A 20,471-nucleotide genomic window follows, 5' to 3' on the forward strand; every position below is an offset into this window, starting at 1 on the left:
ATCATCTGCCGAAATTTCGAAGCTAAATGATCAAAGGAAAGGCCTGAAAATAGCATTTTTCTGGGCCATGCTTGGCTTGCCCGTCAGCGACTTTAGGATCCTTTTGTTGTAGCGGTTCACATATTTTCGCATACATATATTTTTGCAAATGAGGAGGTGACAGACATTTTCGCGAGATGTTGTTTTTTTAATTGACACCAAGGCTATTGTAAGTTTGCTATTAGCCTAGCGCATGACGACATTTTCGCTTGTTGTTAAATTCGTGGTCCAACTGTGATTAGCGAAATTTGTGAAAATTAAACCCTTGCAAAAATAACAGCTTATACAGTTGTATATCAATGTCTTCATTACACATAATTATGAAGAACATGATAATAGCCATTCATTTTCATTCCAGAGATCTTACGTGAGTACTCCTTGATAGAATCTTGTGTTCCAAGCATTAAACCTGGCATTTTATTCTTTTATCTTTTTAGGCTGGATTTTTATACACTCAGCAAAAAAAGAAAGTAAACACTTTTTTGAGGTCATATTTTTCGTAGAAGATTTTGATGAAATTCAATGTATTATATACCATATTAAAGGTAATTTAATTGGCTATTAAGTTAATAGATTAATCAAAAAGAAAAATTTACGTATGAGAGTGAGCACATTGTTTTTGTCCTCCAAGGCACAAAATCAAAAATTGCAAAAATTGACATCTGAAATTTCATTTGCAAATGCCCTTCACGATAACATTGACGACAAAAGACCAGTTTAACACAATGAGAGACATGAATGAAATAGCAAAAATAAGTTTCGTTCTCTTTATCTCTTTATAACCTCTAAAAAAAGCAAAGTGGGAAACTCAAGGAGGAAATGAGAATTTTCTGTCAAGTCAAACTTCACATGACATAGGGAATGATAAGCATAAAGATGATTAAATGAGCAGAATTTCTTTATTTATTTCTGTTAATCTAGTGATTTAAGAATTCATGAGACAAATTCAAGAACCGAACATTATTTACAATTTCCTAGTTTGAAAAAAATAGCTCAAATTTCTATCAATTTTTGTTAATTATTACTTCTTCTCTTATTTCATTTGAATTTATATTTGACAAAAGACTCTTTATTTTCCTCCATTTTTGTAGCCTTCATTATCATTTTGTCTTTAAAGATATCAAAGAAATTAATGGTTAATTTTTGCAACTTGATTCATGTTTCGTTTTGTGTGAAATCTGTTGTTTGTTCTTATTGTTCTATGGGAAAGCACATACGCATAAATGACAACTTGCTCAGATTTGCAATTTTTACTTTTGTGCCCTGGAGAAGAAAAACAAAGGTGTTCACTCATGCATAAAATATCTCTTTTTGTTGACCTACCAGTTTGATAGCCAATTGAATTACCTTTGATATGGTATATAATACATAAGCTTTTAGCTAAATTTTCTATGAGAAATATAAACTTGAAAAAGTGTTTACTTTTTTTTTTTGCTGAGTGTATTTTTGCTGTTGTCAGATTCACAGGGGCTGCTCGATCTTCAGGCCTAGCAAGCTGTAAATGGAACTCAAAAAAAGGGAAAGGAAGTGGGTAATTCATGGTTTCCATGGCAACCCCTCTCCCCTGTATTTCCGGCTCAGACACATCTCAGATCACATACTCTAACCCAATATCTGCTGCATACTTTTTAAACTTTTTTTTTCTTCACTCCTGTCGGTCATTGGACACTTCGAAATTGGGGAATCAGGTTAAGTTGTAGCTGTAAAATGCAGTGGGTCGAAAGTAATTGCATCCTCTTTTAATGCCTAATAATGGAACTTTTTCTTTAATAGTTCCCCAAAAAAACTGGACATGAGATCTTAAAGCAAGCAACTGTATAAAAGGTTTCATGCAAACACAGATACATAGAATGAGACTCTGTTTATGTGATCCTCAAATATCAAATGAATGGTATTCACACCAGAAATATCAGAATGCAAATAAAGGATACCTTACACGATGTGGTAAGTCTGCAGCCATTGATAATTATTGCATGGACTGCAATCTAATGTAAATAATCAGAATGATGTTCATAAAATAATAGTAATAAAGATGAGAGAAAATTGGCAGTAGATTGAATACAAACTGTAACTGTCATTGCCATTTCCATCCTCACTATTTATACAACAGTAATTGCAGTAACAAAGATAGGATTCAAAGAACAAGGGAAGTGCCATAATGTGTCTCGCCCATTCGCGCACAAGAAATTTTACGCGAATGGGATATAACAAATGAAAAAGAGATGTAACAGATAAAAAGAGATATAAGAGTAAAAATTTATGGCGAAAAAGAAACGTGCCATAAAAACTGAACATTGAGCCCCTTAAAGATCACTGACCCCTGCCTGCGACCTTTGACCTTGTGGTGACCATCCAATGCCCAAGGGACATCTACCATCCAAGTTTGGTAACAAACGGACCTATGGATCAAAAGTTATGACCCGTAATAGAAACGCGCCATATAAACTTAACATTGCGCTCTTAAAGTTTGTTGACCCATGCTTGTGACTATTGACCTTGTAGTGAGCATCCACTCCCCAAGGAACATCTACCATCCAAGTTTGGTGACAAATGGAGTTATGGATCAGAAGTTATGACCCATAATAGAAACGCGCCATAAAAACTTAACATTGGGCTCTAAAAGTTCGTTGACCGATGCTTGTGATCTTTGACCTTGTGGTGACCATCCACTCCCCAAGGGACATCTACCATCCAAGTTTGGTGACAAATGGAGTTATGGATCAGAAGTTATAACCCATAATAGAAACGCGCCATAAAAACTACATTGTAAACATTGGGCTCTAAAAGTTCATTGACCCCTGCCTGTGACCTTTGACCTTGTGGTTACCATCCACTTCCCAAGGGACATCTACCATCCAAGTTTGGTCACAAATGGAGTTATGGATCAAAAGTTATGACCCATAATAGAAACACTCCATAAAAACTGAACATTGGGCTCTAAAAGTTCGTTGACCCCTGCCTGTGACCTTTGACCTTGTGGTGACCATCCACTCCCCAAGGGACATCTACCATCCAAGTTTTGTCACAAATGGAGTTATGGATCAAAAGTTATGTCCCATAATAGAAATGCGCCATAAAAACTTAACATTGGGCCCTAAAGTTCATTGACCCCTGCCTGTGGGCTTTGACCTTGAGGTGACCTTCATATGGTATAATGTGAAACTTTGTATAACCCCTCTTCCCTCGAAGTTTGATTGCGATTGAAGCCCAGAGTAAAGAGTTATTGAAGTTTTTGTAGCGTTACGGACAGACGACGGACGGACAGACGCCGCAGGCGATCCCTTAGTCTCCCCTCGCCTCCGCTGAGCTCGACAAAAACACATCCTTGCAATGCACACTCTACATGTCGAAGATGCTTTAGTATTTAGGGACACAAGGTGATGGCCATATCAAATCTGGGTCCCGTTCTATCAAAAGATATAATCGATTATATAAATTTCCTGAACACACAGGCTGCAATAGACTTGTGATAGAAGTCAACTATATGATAAATTATAACTCTTCATAAAACAGGGCCCTGACGTCACACAGAATGTGACCTCATTCATCATACCATTTGCACATATTTCAAATGGTGCAAATGAAAATCAATTCAATGCAATTTCTAAAAGCAGAGTTCTACCTGAAGAGATATGATTTCATAAACTACTGAAACACTTAGTAATGACGATAAAAGTAAAATACATGGCAGGTGTTATGCATGTGTGTCTGTGTGTAAAATTTTAATCCCTGAAGAGATGAAAATTCCCAATTGGATAAGAACTGGGTGAAAGAACTCAAAATATCATTTGTGTTTGTATGTGTGTGTGTCTGTGTGTGTGTTTTGTTCCTTTTGTCAAATGAAGAGAATGACAATACACCATATCACCCAAATTCCATTATTCCAGTCAAGCAATTTGCTTATTTATGATGGTCTCCTCCATCTGAAAGATATTATAAAATTCAAGTTCGTGTGTAGACATAAACAAATTCATTTCTTAAGTAGTACTTTCATTTACTTTTATTTTATTTTTTTTATTTGCAAAAGTGGAGAAATAAAGCATTCTCAAACTGAAAGATATAACATGTTCTGGTGTGCAAACAGTTTCTCTGCATCAATCTGTCTCCATGAAGAGATATGATATCAAAACCTCCTGACAAACTGGCAGATGAAAATAGATAGAAAAAAAATCTGAAAAAAGAAAAGAAATAAGCTGGAAAAGATATACAAACATACATTTCATTGAATCTTCTTCTGAAGAGATAGATTCATAAACTTTTAGACCCTTTCTGAGGCAAGGATTATGTACATTGCTAGGGGGTATTCTGTGCCAATTGGCACTCTAAGCAAAAAAAAAAAAAGAAAAAAAAGGGGGGGGGGGTTCAAAGAGTTAAGAAAGAGAGTTGGGCAACTCACTCTGGAGAGACAGCGTCTATTCCTGGAACAGAGCCGGACCAGCTTCTGCTCGGAGTTGGAGAGCTTGTTTGGGTCCTGGTCCTCATCATCAGCAGACCCGATGGTGATCTGGCTGAGACGTTTGTATTCATGCTGGAGCTTGTTGATAGCTTCCTGTAAGGCCTGTGCTGTAGCCTTCAGCTCCTGGTGAAGGAGGGAGAAGGATGCGTTAACAAATCTATCAAGATTTACATTCTTGTAAATAATATGTATGAAAGGGAAGTTTCATTGTAAAGCGAGAAATTTTCGTCGCACAAAATTTTCGTGAATAACCATTGGCATTCAATGCATATAACGTAGATAAGAACTTTTGCTTGCATTTTAATTCCGCAAATCTTGGCTCACATGAAATTTGCAAAATTAAGATGCACTCAAAAATATCTGGTTCTACAGTAAGCAATTTCACTTAATGCAGGAATACAAGGAGAACGCATCAGTGAAGTTACAGGAAAATACAAGAATCCATTCAAAAGCTTTTAACTCTGCAATTTTTAGCTAAATCCACTTGTCAATACTGCTAGATCAAAAGGCTATTCAGGGTGATGTCACAGCAGTGGAACAATATCAAGAAAATGTAAAGTGATCATTTTTCAATAAAAAGTACACATTCTCTCAATTTCATAATGACATATGTAGTAGGAGAGTAGAATTCCCCCTGTGTTAAACATCTGAGGTATATTAAGTGCTTTTTCACTCCAGGGAAAAAATAAAGCAAAAAGTAATCTGGAAGTGTAAAGTTGTTTGAGAAACTTTGCTACGTATTGAGACATCATCCATTTGACACCAATGTCTTTATTGCAATTTTTGTTCTATTTTTTTATTTTTTGAATGCTATTTAATAGACAGTCGAGATCAGATTATAAGCTTGACCAATATGAATGTTTCATAGTGCAGGTTTGCCAAAATTCATCACAAATAGGGTTATCTTTTATCATGGTTATATAGGAACTATACAGTATAATCATATTATGGTTTTGCATGCTGGCACATACACTAATATCTTATCAAGTTCAAAAAAGCATCTCAATCACTCCCTTGCAAGAAGTCAAGTCTGCTGAATGTAAGATTTCACCCATTGAAGACTAGTCCCAGGAATACTTGGGCAGGTGTGTATGGGAAATATGTGTTATAGCCAAATCAGCCCATCCCAAATGGGTTAGGCAGCTATTTTCACATCATATACAGATAACAGCTAATGCTTCCCGCTAATGCGTATGTCTTATTTTCATTCAAAATTGATCAAACATATCTAAGGATACATTCACATGAATTCATTTACCAAGCTGATGTATTTTTCTGTGATGATGGTGACCAGCGCATATCATTCTACGGGGGATGCAATAAGCTGTTTCTATAGCTGTTATTACCAATTTCTCTGTTTCTTCACAATGCAATATCAGCTCAAGTCTACTTATATATTTTTGTTTTGTGTTATTGTTTGTTGTTGCTGTATCTTACTATGTCTGTCTCCTTTCATAGTTAATTAACTTTACATTAGAAAACGTTATAAAATATAAATTATAATTCACTAAAAGTGCAGAAATAAAATCCTTCCTGAAATCAGGAAGCCAACAATAGATGCAATATAAGCAGAGATGGGATGACATATTTTAGCACAACACAGAGTACCATGTGGCGAAGTGAAAAGAGATTTGGAAACCTGACCTTTAAAACTTGTTCTAATATGGGGGAACAAAGGGAGGGGGAAGGAACTTGTAATGGAAGGACTGGCATGTTAGCAGTAGATCCTTGGGGAGAGATTTTAGCCATTGTGACGTAGAGATCTTGAATTTCCTCACTGAAGAATGGAGACAAGACAGTATGGTCAGAGATATGGATCATTTAAAATGTCATGCATGCATGCATGCACACATGTGAGCGGCAGGCAAGCCCTAGCAACTATCTACTTTTTACAGACTACATACACATACGCACACCCAAAACATAAACACACACCCGTGTATATTTGCCCTGAAGCTTCTTGCGATGCATTCATACAATGCTAGCCTACATGTACAGTACATTGTTTTTGGTCATACACACATTCTGCTGCCCAGCAAACTGTGTGACTACTCTCTTGTCCAAATCTCTCCGCACTTCATTAGAATTAACTCCCCAGGAAATTCAAGTTATGATCCTATTTTAGGAAATCCAAGCCCCCTCCGGACAGGGCGGAAGGTATCGATGAGAAAGAATCTTGCGTGTATGCATCTATTTCATCGCCATGCCGACCAATCCCCCCCTCTCCCCCTACCCTCCCCCTCCATCATTGTGTCTGGCTACAAGCCCAGTCCAAAGCTCTTTGGTCAAAAGAGAAGAACTAGCAAGACATGATACAATGGAGCATTTTAAACCATTACCTCATGAGTACCCATCTTGACAATCCCTTTTCCCACACCACAGGAACATTGTTGGCTACTGTGTCTCAACCGAGACAATGAAATGAAGTAATTGCTAATACATAGAGAAAAAAAAAATCCCCCTCCCTAATTCTTCCTATTGTTCTTAATTAATTTATCAGTTAGCAATACTTCCCTATGTACTGCATCCATGTCCACATAATTGCAGTTTTGCTGCCAACTCAAGAGAAATTAGAGCAGGACCATGTTCATAAATCTGTCAGAAATGCTGAAAATATGCGAGCTAATCTTAGGAGAAGCAGCCACTAAATGTTTACCACTAATCTAGACAATTAGCAAAGGTCAAACCTATCTATAAAGACTGACACAAACAAGATATAAATACCAAATCATCAATTTATACCAAAGGGATGTTAGAATCACTCACTGCTCATAATTTTATCTCAAACTGTCTAAACAAATAAAATCCTTCAAAAAAAAAAATATTAAAAAAAAAAACTTTGGTATCATGATCGGATGTGTAATTTCAGATAAACAGAGCTAAATTTGGCATTTATCTGCTCTTAATTAGACTTTCATAAATTCTTCCTAACACCCAGTGCTTATCAGAACTGGGCGTACCATGTGTAAACCTGAGGGGGGATTGCAATATCTCACAAGTAGCCAGTAGATATCAATGTCAGAACCAGTCAATGCTACTGTCAAAATACATTTTCTGGTTGTTTCTAGAGACATCTATCAACTAATGTAATAAGTCGATAACAGATCATGCATGAGCCCCCAATATTTCAAAGCTCTTCTCATTTCGCATGATTTTGATACTTTCAAAATAACTGCTATTGCCTTTTAGTGCCTGCTTTTCCATACATGTAAATTTGTTTAGAGAAAAAAGAAAAGAAAAAGGGAATGACAATTTCACTTTTGACTTGAGAGAGAAAATTCACTGGAAGAGAGCAATATATTCCTCTCACAATGTTCAGTCAGCAGCAAACCTACACAAATAAGAGAGAGAGAAAACAAAGAAGAATATTTTGATTGTGGAATAATAGTACTGTTGAGGTATATTTCTGGCTGTGCTGTGGAATTCTTCTTCCTCTAAACGACAAAAGCATTTGAAGCAAGAGAAAACGACTGAGGGGACACAATGACTGAGACGCTTTGAAATCCTGAGAAATAAAGACCATCTTGAAAAGTCCTACGTGTGAGTCTTTAGAGCATAACGTATGGGGCAGGTCGTCCTGCAGGGATGGGATCATTCTGAGTCACAACAGGACCTGAGGTGTAAATCCAGCCGTGCGCGGGAAACCCATAAAATTCGTCTGCGTCTGGGTCTGGGTCTGGCTTCCCTCGTCCTCCTCTCATCCTGGTCTTCGCCCAACACCTCCGGCCAAATTAGGCGAGACTGGAGGAAATCAGGTATAGCAGCAAATCTGTTTGGGGAGGGGGTGGGGTGGTTGAATGTCATTTTTGTCTCCATCTAGACCATAAAAGCGACCGCAACTGACCATTGGACTGATAAGATCAAGTTGACTGTCCTCCTCGGATCTACTGAGAGCACTTATGGCTTTTATGGTTGCCGAGTCTACAGAACGTATACGTGGAATTTGGTACAGCTCACATTTGCCGCATGCACAACCATGAATTATTATCAGAAGTTTCTCTGTTGTTGGGTGCCACAGGGGAAGATGAAAGTTTGGCCACAGATTTTGTGTGTGGTCACACAGTGTGGCAGTGTATGCTGCATTCTAATGTTTAAAGTTAAACTGTAGATGCTGTTTAGGCTGGCTTTTCGGTTCAAATTCGGTTCAAATTTATTTCATATTTCCATTTTCTCAATGATGACATTACAAAATTATTGACAACAAAACAAGAGTACAAAATATATACAATCATGTCTTTTGATTGTAGAAGAAAAAGAAAAAGAAAATATACTTGACACAAATGTACATGGTCATATCGTATGAAAATGTCACTAGTAAGTATAAGAAATATGATGGGGCCTACATAAAAGCTTAAAAGCTTGTAAAACTTTTTGTACATATAATGTAAAATCAAATAATCAATATGGTCATAATTTATTAGGTTCATCCATATTTTACACATGTCCAGCATAGTAACATTGGTAGCAATCACATGCACAAACTGAGAAAGGGTGATGATGTCATTCCCCCAGACCTCTTGCATCACTTAAAAAAAAAAATATTTTCTTTTTTTTTGCTGTAAAGTAAACGATTATGACTAAATTACATACTTTGCTTCAAATTATTGTTCACAATAACTTTTCAGGGGGAGGGGGTTGTAGCTGCTAAAACCAAAGGAAGAATTGTAAGGCAATGATTTAGAGTACCAAAGCGTGACATCATAACAATTCATTACCATGGGAACTGGTTCCCCACAATCTCACGAAGCCTGAATATCTGTAAACAATGGTTACTAACAAGGCACGAGTGTGGTTCCAACATCTTGTTTAGAACCAGCACTAAGCTCCACGTGTATAACAGAGGACTATTGATATCCTCACTTTGGTGCTCATCAAAAATCTAATCTCACAAGTATGCATGACACAGTCACTATTACTCCGACTCCAAATTTAATAACTTTGATATTATGTGATCTAGTAATTTTGATATCATGTGATTTAATAACTTTGATATTATGTGATATTGATTGACCTTTGCCACTTTGTTGGTTTGATTTTTGTTCTATTTCTTAAAGTCAACCAGGTCCTGAACATGGAGCACAGTTTCACTTTAAAAACTTCTCATACTGAGCCGGTTTTGCACCTGTTCATCCTAAAACATTAGCCCGGGGGTATTGTCATTCCACAGACATACTCAACGTGACCTGGTGTTGATGATCAGAAACTGAATATTAAAGGGATGGTACAGTATTGGTGGAAATGAAAATTGGGCTTTAACTTTTTTCCGAGATACCAAGAAAACACTTATGAAATAGTACAGAGCATACCATTTTAAGAGAAATTCAAAGTTTATTTGATGAAAATTGGGTTTGGAATAGCTGAAACATCCAAAAACAAAGTAAAACAAAACGATCGTAATAAAATGTGGGTCCCACAGTTTATTAGGATCACTCTGTTTTGGATATCTCAGCCATTTCAAAATCAATTTTCATCAAATAAACGTTGAAATCCTCATGGAATTACATGCTCTTTCATATTTCATAAAAGGTTTCTCACTATCTCACCAAAAAATGATAAAAACCTGAAGTTAAGTCTCAACGAAAACTATAGGATCCCTTTAAGGTTTGGTTTTCCTTATGTGATGATCAATGTTGACATCACTCCATAGACAATACTGCAGTGGTTTGATTCTACTCCATCAGGGGTAAAGTTGTTTATCAAGTGAACCTGGCTTAAAAGTGTATATGGAATGTGAAGATCTGAATGTTGAAATTTGCTCGATTTGTTGCATTTTAGATAAAAACAATGATATCATATGCTCTCCATTATTATTCCTGTTTATCCATTTGCTGCTGTTTGTGAATTATACAGTAATGCAATTGGATTATATTTCTTCCCCTTTTATTATTCTTGGGTTAAAACGATGTTGCTGTTGCTTGAGCAAAAGAGCTTTTTTATTCAGAATGAATGTATGACTATGCCAACATTGTTGTTGATAATGAGTTTACAGCTATTTTCTTGATTTTTCATATAAATGTTCATTCATAACTCATACTTCTGAACACTCCACTTCTTCATCATCTTCATTCTATCCTCACTTAATAATCATCATTTTTACTTCTATTTCAGAAGGTTTGAATTTTTCCATCTTGTTTGTCTTTAATCCTATAAGTGGTTGATTCTGTTCTGACCTGGCGTATGCTGCTGTTTTTCTGTTTAAAATTGTTATGTTTTATTACAAGACTCCTTTAAAACCATTAACACAAATTTGAGTTGGAGGCTCTCCGTACTTATAAAATATATTCTTTGATAAAAGTATGAAATTATTATTTTTTTAATATTCAAAGATCCTTTTTTGTAACTGCACATGAGTAAATTGAAGACATGTTTTGTAACATTTGAGAAAAGGGAGGTTTATTAATGGGTGAGATGCCCATTTGAGATTCAATCCTTGAACTTAGCATTCTGGGTGGAAGTGAAACAAATTCCTTGTGATTTTGCTGGATTTCACGCAAGGCATTACTACACTGGAGAAGCTGTATTTACAAGGATTAGCCTATTTAGGTGCATCACACTTAAAAGCCCACTACCTTATTCTTTATCATGATGGATAGGGCTATTTCTATTTTTGGAATTGGGTATATACTGTAGATTTAGGTTACATTGCTGTGAGCTTAACTTTGAATAAGCTGAACATGTGAGTAAGACACAGACAAAAAGCTTTATACACTGGGTTTGTTACTGTTGTTGTTGTTGTTGTTGTTGTTTTATCCAGAGGTCTCAACACTCTGAAAGAAAACATAACACTTTTATTACAATAAACCTGACTAAACATATTTATGAATATCATTAACACGTTATGTAACTGGATGTCTGTACACATGACATGTCCTCGCCTAAATAATACACACACAACAAAACCAAAACAAAACATAAAATTCCATTCTGTCAAGACTACACTTGTATTGCCCTAAAGCAATATGACTAATACCACATCTATAAACCTAGCCCACAACATGACCTAGGTTGACTGTCTGTTGTAGTATGCGGCATCTACTACGGATTTCCCCATTAAATGAATTCTGGATGTGTTTGATTCGTCATATTGTTCCCATTTGCCAGAATGGGGACACATGATTATGCCTAAATCTCCCATCATCGGTGGAAATTGGGTCTCACAGGTAATCCCCGTAGGGGAGCAACCAGCAAATTTACCCCTAGGGGTTCAGGTGCTCTGTCCCCCAGCAGGCCCCAGCTCACCTAGATAGGTACATGCTAGGCTCAATGATTTCCCCTATGCTACGTGTCAGTAGGAGAGAATGAGAGGTTTTTATCTAGACACACTCAACAACATAGCGCTGTAAGCGAGCTGACTATCATATTCCCAATCGCTGTATACACATAGTAACTTTCTACCATAGTACCAGAGGTCCTCGAACCAAAACACATTTGTTCAGCACAACCGGAATGAATTGGTGGTCTGATATACAATGAAAACAAAAATAAAAGAATTAACACTGTATTACTGTCATACAATGAATCATCTGTGCGGATAGATCTTTGGCAGTAATTAAATGCAGTCATATATGGAGATAGATTCTTCATAAATCCTTCATGTGCTTTGTTTGCTAATGGGCACAGATGTCTGAAAAATGATTGTCAAAAATTAATAGAGATTACCTAATCCCCTGATCCCACATGTGTCACAATAATCTTCCTGAATAGACTGAGACACATTGTTATGCCTGAGTGGGCTTGCTCCTTGAACACTAATTAAGTCAAGTTTGGAGTGGTTACTGAATGCCAATGAAAAAGGTTGGCAAGTTAAGCTAAGTACAATGGCACATACAAGGTTTAAACTTTTCAACTTTCAAAATACTTTTCCAGAAGAAATCTAAAGGATGAGAATATGATTTATGCCCACGAGGGGAATAGGCAGTCACTATTATAATTCAGTATTTTCCAGTCTTCATCAAACTAAAGCAATAAAAAAAAAAAAAACTCAATTGTGCTTCCATCGGAAATTCTTTTTCAGCACTAACCAAAAATTATCATCTTATTAAGTATCTTTTTTTTTTAAAGAAACCAAAAGAGTGACGTAATATTGTATTAAGATATCAATACACTGTCTCTTAGAACAGCATTCTGTTTCACTTTTGGGTAATGTACAATGAACTAGTGCATCATCGCGACTCTGAAAATTGCCCTTCTATAAACAGAACCACCTTGTAAACATTTATATCTTTGTTGCTCAGTTCAGATGACATGCAATGCATATCATGTAAAGCAGGCATACTGTTTTTATTGCACAAAAGGGAAAAAGAAGGTCTAATTTTACTCTTTATATTTTTTATCCCAATGCAGACAGCTGTTTAAGTAAAGTTTGATCGTCCTATAGCTGAGTAACGGGTAATTGGGTTTCTAGAAATAGTCTAGGTTTGCGTCTCAACTTCACCATATAGTTTGGGGTGTGTTGTGTTAATATGCAAAGATGGTCGAAAATAAACCTTCTGTGTATAGCAGGCACCTGCCAAGGACAGATGCCTAAAGATATCACTCTGGTACAGTCAAGGTCAGACCTTTAACCCTTTAATGCTCAAGATCTTACAATTCTCCATAGGTTTACTACATTGCACTCTGAGTTCTGAGGAGCATTTTTGTTTTTAATACTTCACAGTCATTTGAAATCCAAAGCAAGAAGTCATCAGTTAAGAATACCAAAATAGTTAAATTACAGTGTCATGGCTAAATAAACAAAGTAACCCTTTGCTGCCATCATTTAGTATTGACCTAAAGCATTTCTCCACACTAAACCTTTTTTCTTCTTTTAGTTGCCAGTTCACTAAAATCATCAAATTTATTTAATTTTTTTTTGGGTGCCATGACAGTAAAATCGGGTGGACTGAAAAAAAGTAAAGAAAACCATCCAAAAATCATTTGATAAAATCAAAATGATACAATAAACCATGTAGAATATGGAAAATTGGGAAGCATGAGAAAGTGCTTCAAATACCATGAAGTGTGACTTAGAAGTAATAAAGAAAGACATTAAAAATCAAATAATCTAATAAAACATTAAACTAATTATAACCCATAATAATTATGCAAACATTGGAAGGTATAGTGGATGGCTTCAAATACCATGTACTTCAACAATAAAAATGTCTAACATATTCAATATTGAATCGAGGCAAAAACATGATTTCTAATAACACCATATATTCATGGAGTGGTTAAATCTAAAGGCATAATTTACCAGTTGCAGATGAAACAAAACCCCAGCATTAGTGCTTTAAAATAGTTTGAAAATATGAGCTAGGGATAGAAACAACCAATGTAAAAATTTGAATCAGTAAAATTGATGTTAAGTATTGTTAAATATACAAAATTTGAACAATAGTTATAATAAAAATGTTTCCAGACTAAACTGTCTACAGTTACGGTTTATTGAGAAAAATACTGATATCTCCTATATTTTGTGCTTTATTGCAAAAATATTATATGGTAGGATGTTTTCTGTTACAACTAACCTCTGCATATGCATCAAATGTGATATCTTGAACATTTTTAAAATCACTGCTCCCAAAGGTAAACAGGACCTTTAACATAGGGGTATACCTATTTCTATTTTTAGATAGATAAAATCTGGCCCTAAAATTTGGCTGATGATAAAAATAGTCTGGATGAATTTGACTCAGTCTGTTGGAACAGATTGAGTTTGGCCATGAAGACTAGTGCTGATCTGGTAACCTTTGTCGCAGCAGCTACAGCATAGCTGAAATGTGTTGCAGAATTTTATCAAGCACTGAGCCGCAAATTAAGTTTCCCATTTTCTGGATGAGAAAAACATACTATGAAAGCATTGTACACTCCATAGATTTTTAGGTGGTTCAATCTGGCTACCAAAACATATCACTTTCCCATTTTCTGGATGAGAAAAACACATAAAAGCATTGTATACTCTCATAGATTTTTAGGAGGTTCAATCTGGCTACCCCACAATTTCTTAAATAATGGTGGTCGCAATTGGCCACCACTACAGTCAAGCCTTATCTAAAGATTTAATCATGGCCTACCTGGTTCTAATGACTGGAAGCAAGTGATTGCTGCAAATGGTTAAGAATCTGTGAACACCAATAGCCAATGACTATATTCATGATTAACAGAAAAAAAATAACAACAAAAGAATACACATCACATGAACATGCATTCAAACAGTTGCTTCTGCTTGAATTCCAGTGAATTTCCTGTATACTGTCTGGGGTATAGACCGATCAAACATACACAAACATGCACAAAAGCACACACAACCAATTTAAGGTCTTTTCTACAATAATAGTAAAGTTTTCACAACATTTTGGAGCTCAAAAGCCAAAGGTCACATATTCTATATGACACTTGATATCATGGACTCACTACTGAACTTTTACCTTCACTAAATTTCACCACTGAATCCCAAATGATTTTTACTTTAATTTTGACTTTCTGCTTTAACATTTAAACGTATAGTTTACCATTTGGAGCAGTGATTTGAAAAAATGTTCGAGATATCACATTTGATACACATGTGTAGGTCAGTTGTATCACAAAACATCCTACCATATAAACATTTTGCAATAAAGCTTAAAATATATTCAAGGAGATATCACTATTTTTCTCAATAAACCATAACTGTAGATAGTTTAGTCTAGAAACAATTTTATTATAACTATTGCTCACATTTTGTATATTTAACAATACTTAACATAGATTATAAAGATCAACATTTTTACATTGGTTGTTTTTATCCCTAACTCACATTTTAGAACTATTTTGAAGCACGAAAGCTGGGTTTTTATTCATCTGCAAATGGTAAATGATGCCTTTAACAGCATCTTGGACATGTTAATCAGCAGTCTGTAGTGATCAGTGTCTAAATCCAATGGCGTTACCTCACAAGAAATGAGTTAAGCACCCAAAAGTGCATCACCAGTTTGTGTGTGTCCAAACGCTAGCAGGTGTTTACATATGTAGTACATTAAATCACACACAAATACACACCCACATAAGCTAGACTCAATTCTATAGATCTGTGGGAGTAAAAATTCTGACTATATGATTTGTGTGTGTCTTGAGCCAATTTTCAATAAACCTTGCTCATTTAGTACTCTGCTTATGAACACATTTTTGCAAAAGAATGAATATGTCACCAAATATTTGCGCAGTGATCATAATTTTTGTGAACGGTAAGTCAAGCATGATATTCATTAAAAAAATGTCCACACTGTAACGCATGAAGATTTCAAGTACACACATACACACACACATACACACAAATGCACTGAGATGCACTTTAATACACATAGACTTGAGTTGTGAATTATTACAAGCAATACACCAGGGTAGGTGGTCGTGAGGGAAAGGTGTGGTTTTGCCAAGGTGGTGACATCACTTAACTTTCAATTATTGAGATGATGGTGGGTTAAAACCACAATGTATCTGTCATTCCACTCGCAATCCCACAATGCAAAGCGTCAATGGGGTAGAATGTGACATGTTACATTGCTAAACTTTTGCTGTTGTTTTTCTTTCCCAGGGTTTGACAGCATAGTGGCTGTTCTCATAAAATGTCTCATCATTTAGGATTGACTAGGAACTAGTACCCAGTGGTAGAGGTTAAAGACAAACACACATTACGCCTTCTCGTGTGACAGTGAATCTGTAATGACATTCTGCTGAACTGGTATCGATGTGTACGCATTGCAGTGTTCCAATATTTCTAAGAAGTGCACATACACACATAACTTATTGTAATATTGTTTGGGGCAATTGTATCAAGATGCAGGTAAATTTGTTGTTTTCAAAAATGCAATCAGAATATGTTCACACTTTGCACATTTAGTGCATACAACCCTGTTATTAAAGCAACTAAATACATTAAAGGTATACATAAATGTTAAATTTCTGTATTCATGTGTAGATATACTAAGAATTTGCTGAAGCAGTCCTTTCAAAGATTCTTCGATTATAATACAAACGCACACACACACACACACACACACACACACACACACACACACACACACACACAATGATGAGAAAATATTACCAAATGGTTTGAATGGCTAGTAGAAGTTGACAACATTTTAGTCTCATGACCTCATATATGCACTACAACAATAGTACAGTTCAGTGGGGTAGCAGAGATTATTTTTTTGTTATGGCCTAGTACTCTCCAGCTACTGTGAGACATCGTACTGTACTCAATAACAATCCGATGATGACTGATTGCGATATAGAATCCCAAATGGCCTTGCTGTCCTGAAACGTAATCTCTTCTTGCTTTACACAAAACACCCCCGTGCCTTTGAGAACCCCTCTCATCTTCCTCCATACCTTGCATCGTCGACTGGTCCTTTCCCGCCTCTCCCACGAAAAACGTGTCCTAAGGACCATGTCGCCGCATCGGCACCCAAGCGAACACTTGAGAAATTCCTCAACAGGATTCAATCATGCGGCTCCCACAAATGTTGCAAAAATGCATATACAGTCACATGAGAATGCGCCAATTGCCACGGCAGTAACGACTTTCCACGAACGCAAACATAAAACTCCTCCTTTCCCACATGGTAAATCACATTTGCTCCATATCAGTGGCAGGTGAGACCACAAACTGCTAAGTAATAGGCATCCATCCACACATCTAGTCCCCTAAAACCCGACCGACGCATCGAAGCGAGGGAGGGAGATATAGAGGGCGACAGAGGAACAGAGATTGAGAGAGTGTGTGTGTGTGTGTGTGTGTGAGTGAGAGACGGGGATAGGGAAGATAGAGAAAGAGAAAAGCCAGTCCTGATTGGTTACTCATGTGTGGAACAATGCTCCACGGGCTCGGTCTGAGAGAAAGGGAAGTGAGAGAGAAGGGGAGAAGAGTGGGAGAGGGGGGAAGGGGGAGAGACGTGATTTCTAATATAGTGAGGACTCTCTTCTGACGTGAGTGAGAAGTGGGGCTCTCCCTAATGCCACGCAGAGTGTCAAGGAGGCTGGGACTGGGGTGCTACTATCTAATCAGAGAAGAAAAGAGAAAGAAGAGAGAATGATAGATATGTGTGTGTGTGTGTGTGCACTTACCCATGGTGGATAAAACAAGGACACACACACAAACGTTACATTTAAACCGAGGACACACAGAGAACCGACGACGTCCTGGGTATGCAGACCATTCCAAACGGTCTGCTTTTACATGTAAGGGTACATGTTTGTAGGTCCTCAATTAGCATTATTGTAATAAGTCCTTGGTTATATGGTAATATACGAATGAGTCCTCCATTAATTAAGAGTCCTATTTACACATAGGTCCTCGGTTATGTGGTAAAATTCTTGTGGGTAAAATAGGTCCTTGGTTTCCACCACAGACGTGTACGTGTGTGTGTGCGTGTGTGTGTGTGTAGAGAGAGAAAGAGAGAGACAGAGATAAACAATAAGACACACTCAGGTAAAAATGACAGGAAGCAAGGAAAAGATATACTAGTAGGAGACGGAAATTGGTAAGACTTCAATAAGGCTGATCTTAGATATATGACAACACACATATGTAATATGAGTAAGATATGACTGAAAATCAATTTCTTCAAAAACATCAAATGCAGAGTCCATTATAGCAAAAATTACAATTAAAAATGTAATCAAAGACAAATACAAACAGAAAGAATAAGACACTGAAAATATGCAGCAGTATGAAACAAAGAGCAGAGAATAATTTCCCTTTTCAAAATTGAATAGCGATTTTAGTTGATGGACATACATTCGAACAAAATGGTGTTCAAGTCTATGTAATGAAATTACTATGCAAACGACATTTTGTATAGCAGTTAAACAATTGCCATATCAGGAAAATTATTCCCTGAAGAGCAAGGGGGGGGGGGGGGGGGGGATGAGACCAAAGTGTCGTGATAAAAACTGAAATCTTAAATTGCAAATAAATACATGAATAATGGATATCATTACACAAGTTGCACAAGGGTGAGCAGGGAGAAGAGAAAGAAAGGCTATGGCAGATGTATATGGATGGGATCTAGGAGGAAACCCTTTCTACATACTAAGGATGTGTCACATCCCGGGATAAAGGGCTTTTCATCATATCTATTATAATGAGAGGATGTTCGCAGGAAAGGAGACGGCTGCCGGAGTTACTACATTCTAGCCCCAGGTCTTCCCCTGATTGTTCTGATCCATCCCATTCCCATTGTGCTCCACCCGGCCCCACTCCCCCCCCCCCCCCCTCTTTCCCCCGTAACCAAAACATAAGCTGCTAGCTGTGTGTAGGAACAATATGAGAGTTCTGAGGCAAACTCCCCTCCAAGAGGCAGGAAATATTCCAACTCATTTCATTATCTTCTTTCCTGAAGACAATTTGCTAAATCTTAGTATTTGCTCTTGTCTATCTGGTACGTGCTCTATGCAAAAAGTGAAAGAAAAAGGAGAATTTCTTCAAAATGTGCTGCATGAAGTCTTTAAGATATTAAAGGATCATTCCAAGAAAACTAAAACAAAAAAATATACTGTACACCAGCAAAACTTAATTTACTGAACAAAATAAATTTCCTTATCTGTATTCCTTACTAGAAACTCTTCAGTCAGCCATGTCTATATCACATTAAACCACAAAGTCTATGTAAATGCTAATGATGTTCAAAAGCTTATATAAATCCAAGCAATCTTAACCTATTCACATCTGAAATATACATAAAATTTTGTGTGATTGAAGTACTGTAACATATCTTTACGTTTCGTTTTCTTTTCTTTCTTTCTTTTTCAGCACAACAAGAACATGTACCTAACAATGCTTGACACACAGGACAACCTTCAAGACTTGTGATCATCTTATCTTGACTCACTGCTACACACAACTTAGTAATTGATGAAAAATTTCCACATTTGATTAGAGATTTCCATCTTTGTGTTGTTATTGTTGCCATAGAATCTTTCATACCTGATACAACAGATGCTGACCATCTTATCACTAGGGTTTGATTGGATGATTGCCTAGACAAACATGTTATGAGTCATCATCAATTTTTTGTTTTCTACCTAACAGCCTGCTCTCTCCAATCTGAAGGTGTGAGGCCATTATGTAATAAGGGATAGGAAAAGACAATCGGCCGGTTTATCCTAAAGCCCGCCGCACACTATACGACTCGCGACTATACGACCGACAGACTTTGGATCCGAAATAAATCACAATAGCCTCAGAATAAAGATGCTTGTTTATTTCAGATCCAAAGTCTGTCAGTCGTATAGTCATGAGTCGTATAGGGTGCAGCGGGCTCAAGAAACTACAAGGTCTGCCAACATTGACCCTCTGGTAGGCACCTTGGTATAGCATATGTCGGTCATCACTTTCGAACTCATCGAAGAGCTGGCTTAGAATCGCATTAATATACAAATAGTGAATGGTCACGAGTGCAATGGTACGAGATTTCCCACGAGGTGAAAGATAGAGGCGCTCTATTCAACGAGGCAAAGCCGAGTTGAATAGTGCGCCTCATCTTTCACCAAGTGCGCAATCTCGTTCCATTGCACGAGTAAAGACCATACACTATTTGATTTATACAACGTCCAAGTAGATCTTTTTGGTCTAAGTAGGCCTAGAAGTCTATATATGTATGAAAAATATAGCCATACTTACATGTGGATCCACTGCGATTCTCTCTCTGGCTTGTGCAATCAGTGTAGATACAGACACTACTACACACTAGCACTACGTAGCATACGTACGCGCATGCATGCACCGCACACGTACACTGCGCTAGCTGCATGCGATCCTCAATATGCAACGCACGGTACACGCAGTACCGTACAATTTCTCGAACCGTGGAATAGAACGAAAAAATCGAACCAAGTTGCACGCAAAAATAGAACCAAAATTGCACGGCGCGTTGAATGGAGTACTTATTGAATATCACGTCACCAACAATCCTCCAATCAAATTACAAGGATCTACTTGGACGTTGTATAA

At 36.9% G+C, this 20,471-nt stretch overlaps 1 protein-coding gene across 1 annotated transcript in view; it reads right to left on the reverse strand.

Annotated features, from left to right (window-relative positions):
• LOC139710007 (uncharacterized) overlaps nucleotides 1-20,471 on the reverse strand; it is a 230,010-nt gene that overhangs the window by 61,736 nt on the left and 147,803 nt on the right. The window contains exon 3 of the mRNA XM_071621959.1: nucleotides 4,436-4,618. Within this exon, the coding sequence (XP_071478060.1) occupies nucleotides 4,436-4,618 (183 nt within the window). The remainder of the gene's footprint in view (nucleotides 1-4,435; nucleotides 4,619-20,471) is intronic.

The sequence above is a fragment of the Diadema antillarum genome, unplaced genomic scaffold (assembly GCF_040938485.1).
Source record: "Diadema antillarum isolate AM-2024a unplaced genomic scaffold, OU_Dant_1.0 seq00001489_RagTag, whole genome shotgun sequence".
Classification (NCBI taxonomy): Eukaryota; Metazoa; Echinodermata; class Echinoidea; order Diadematoida; family Diadematidae; genus Diadema; species Diadema antillarum.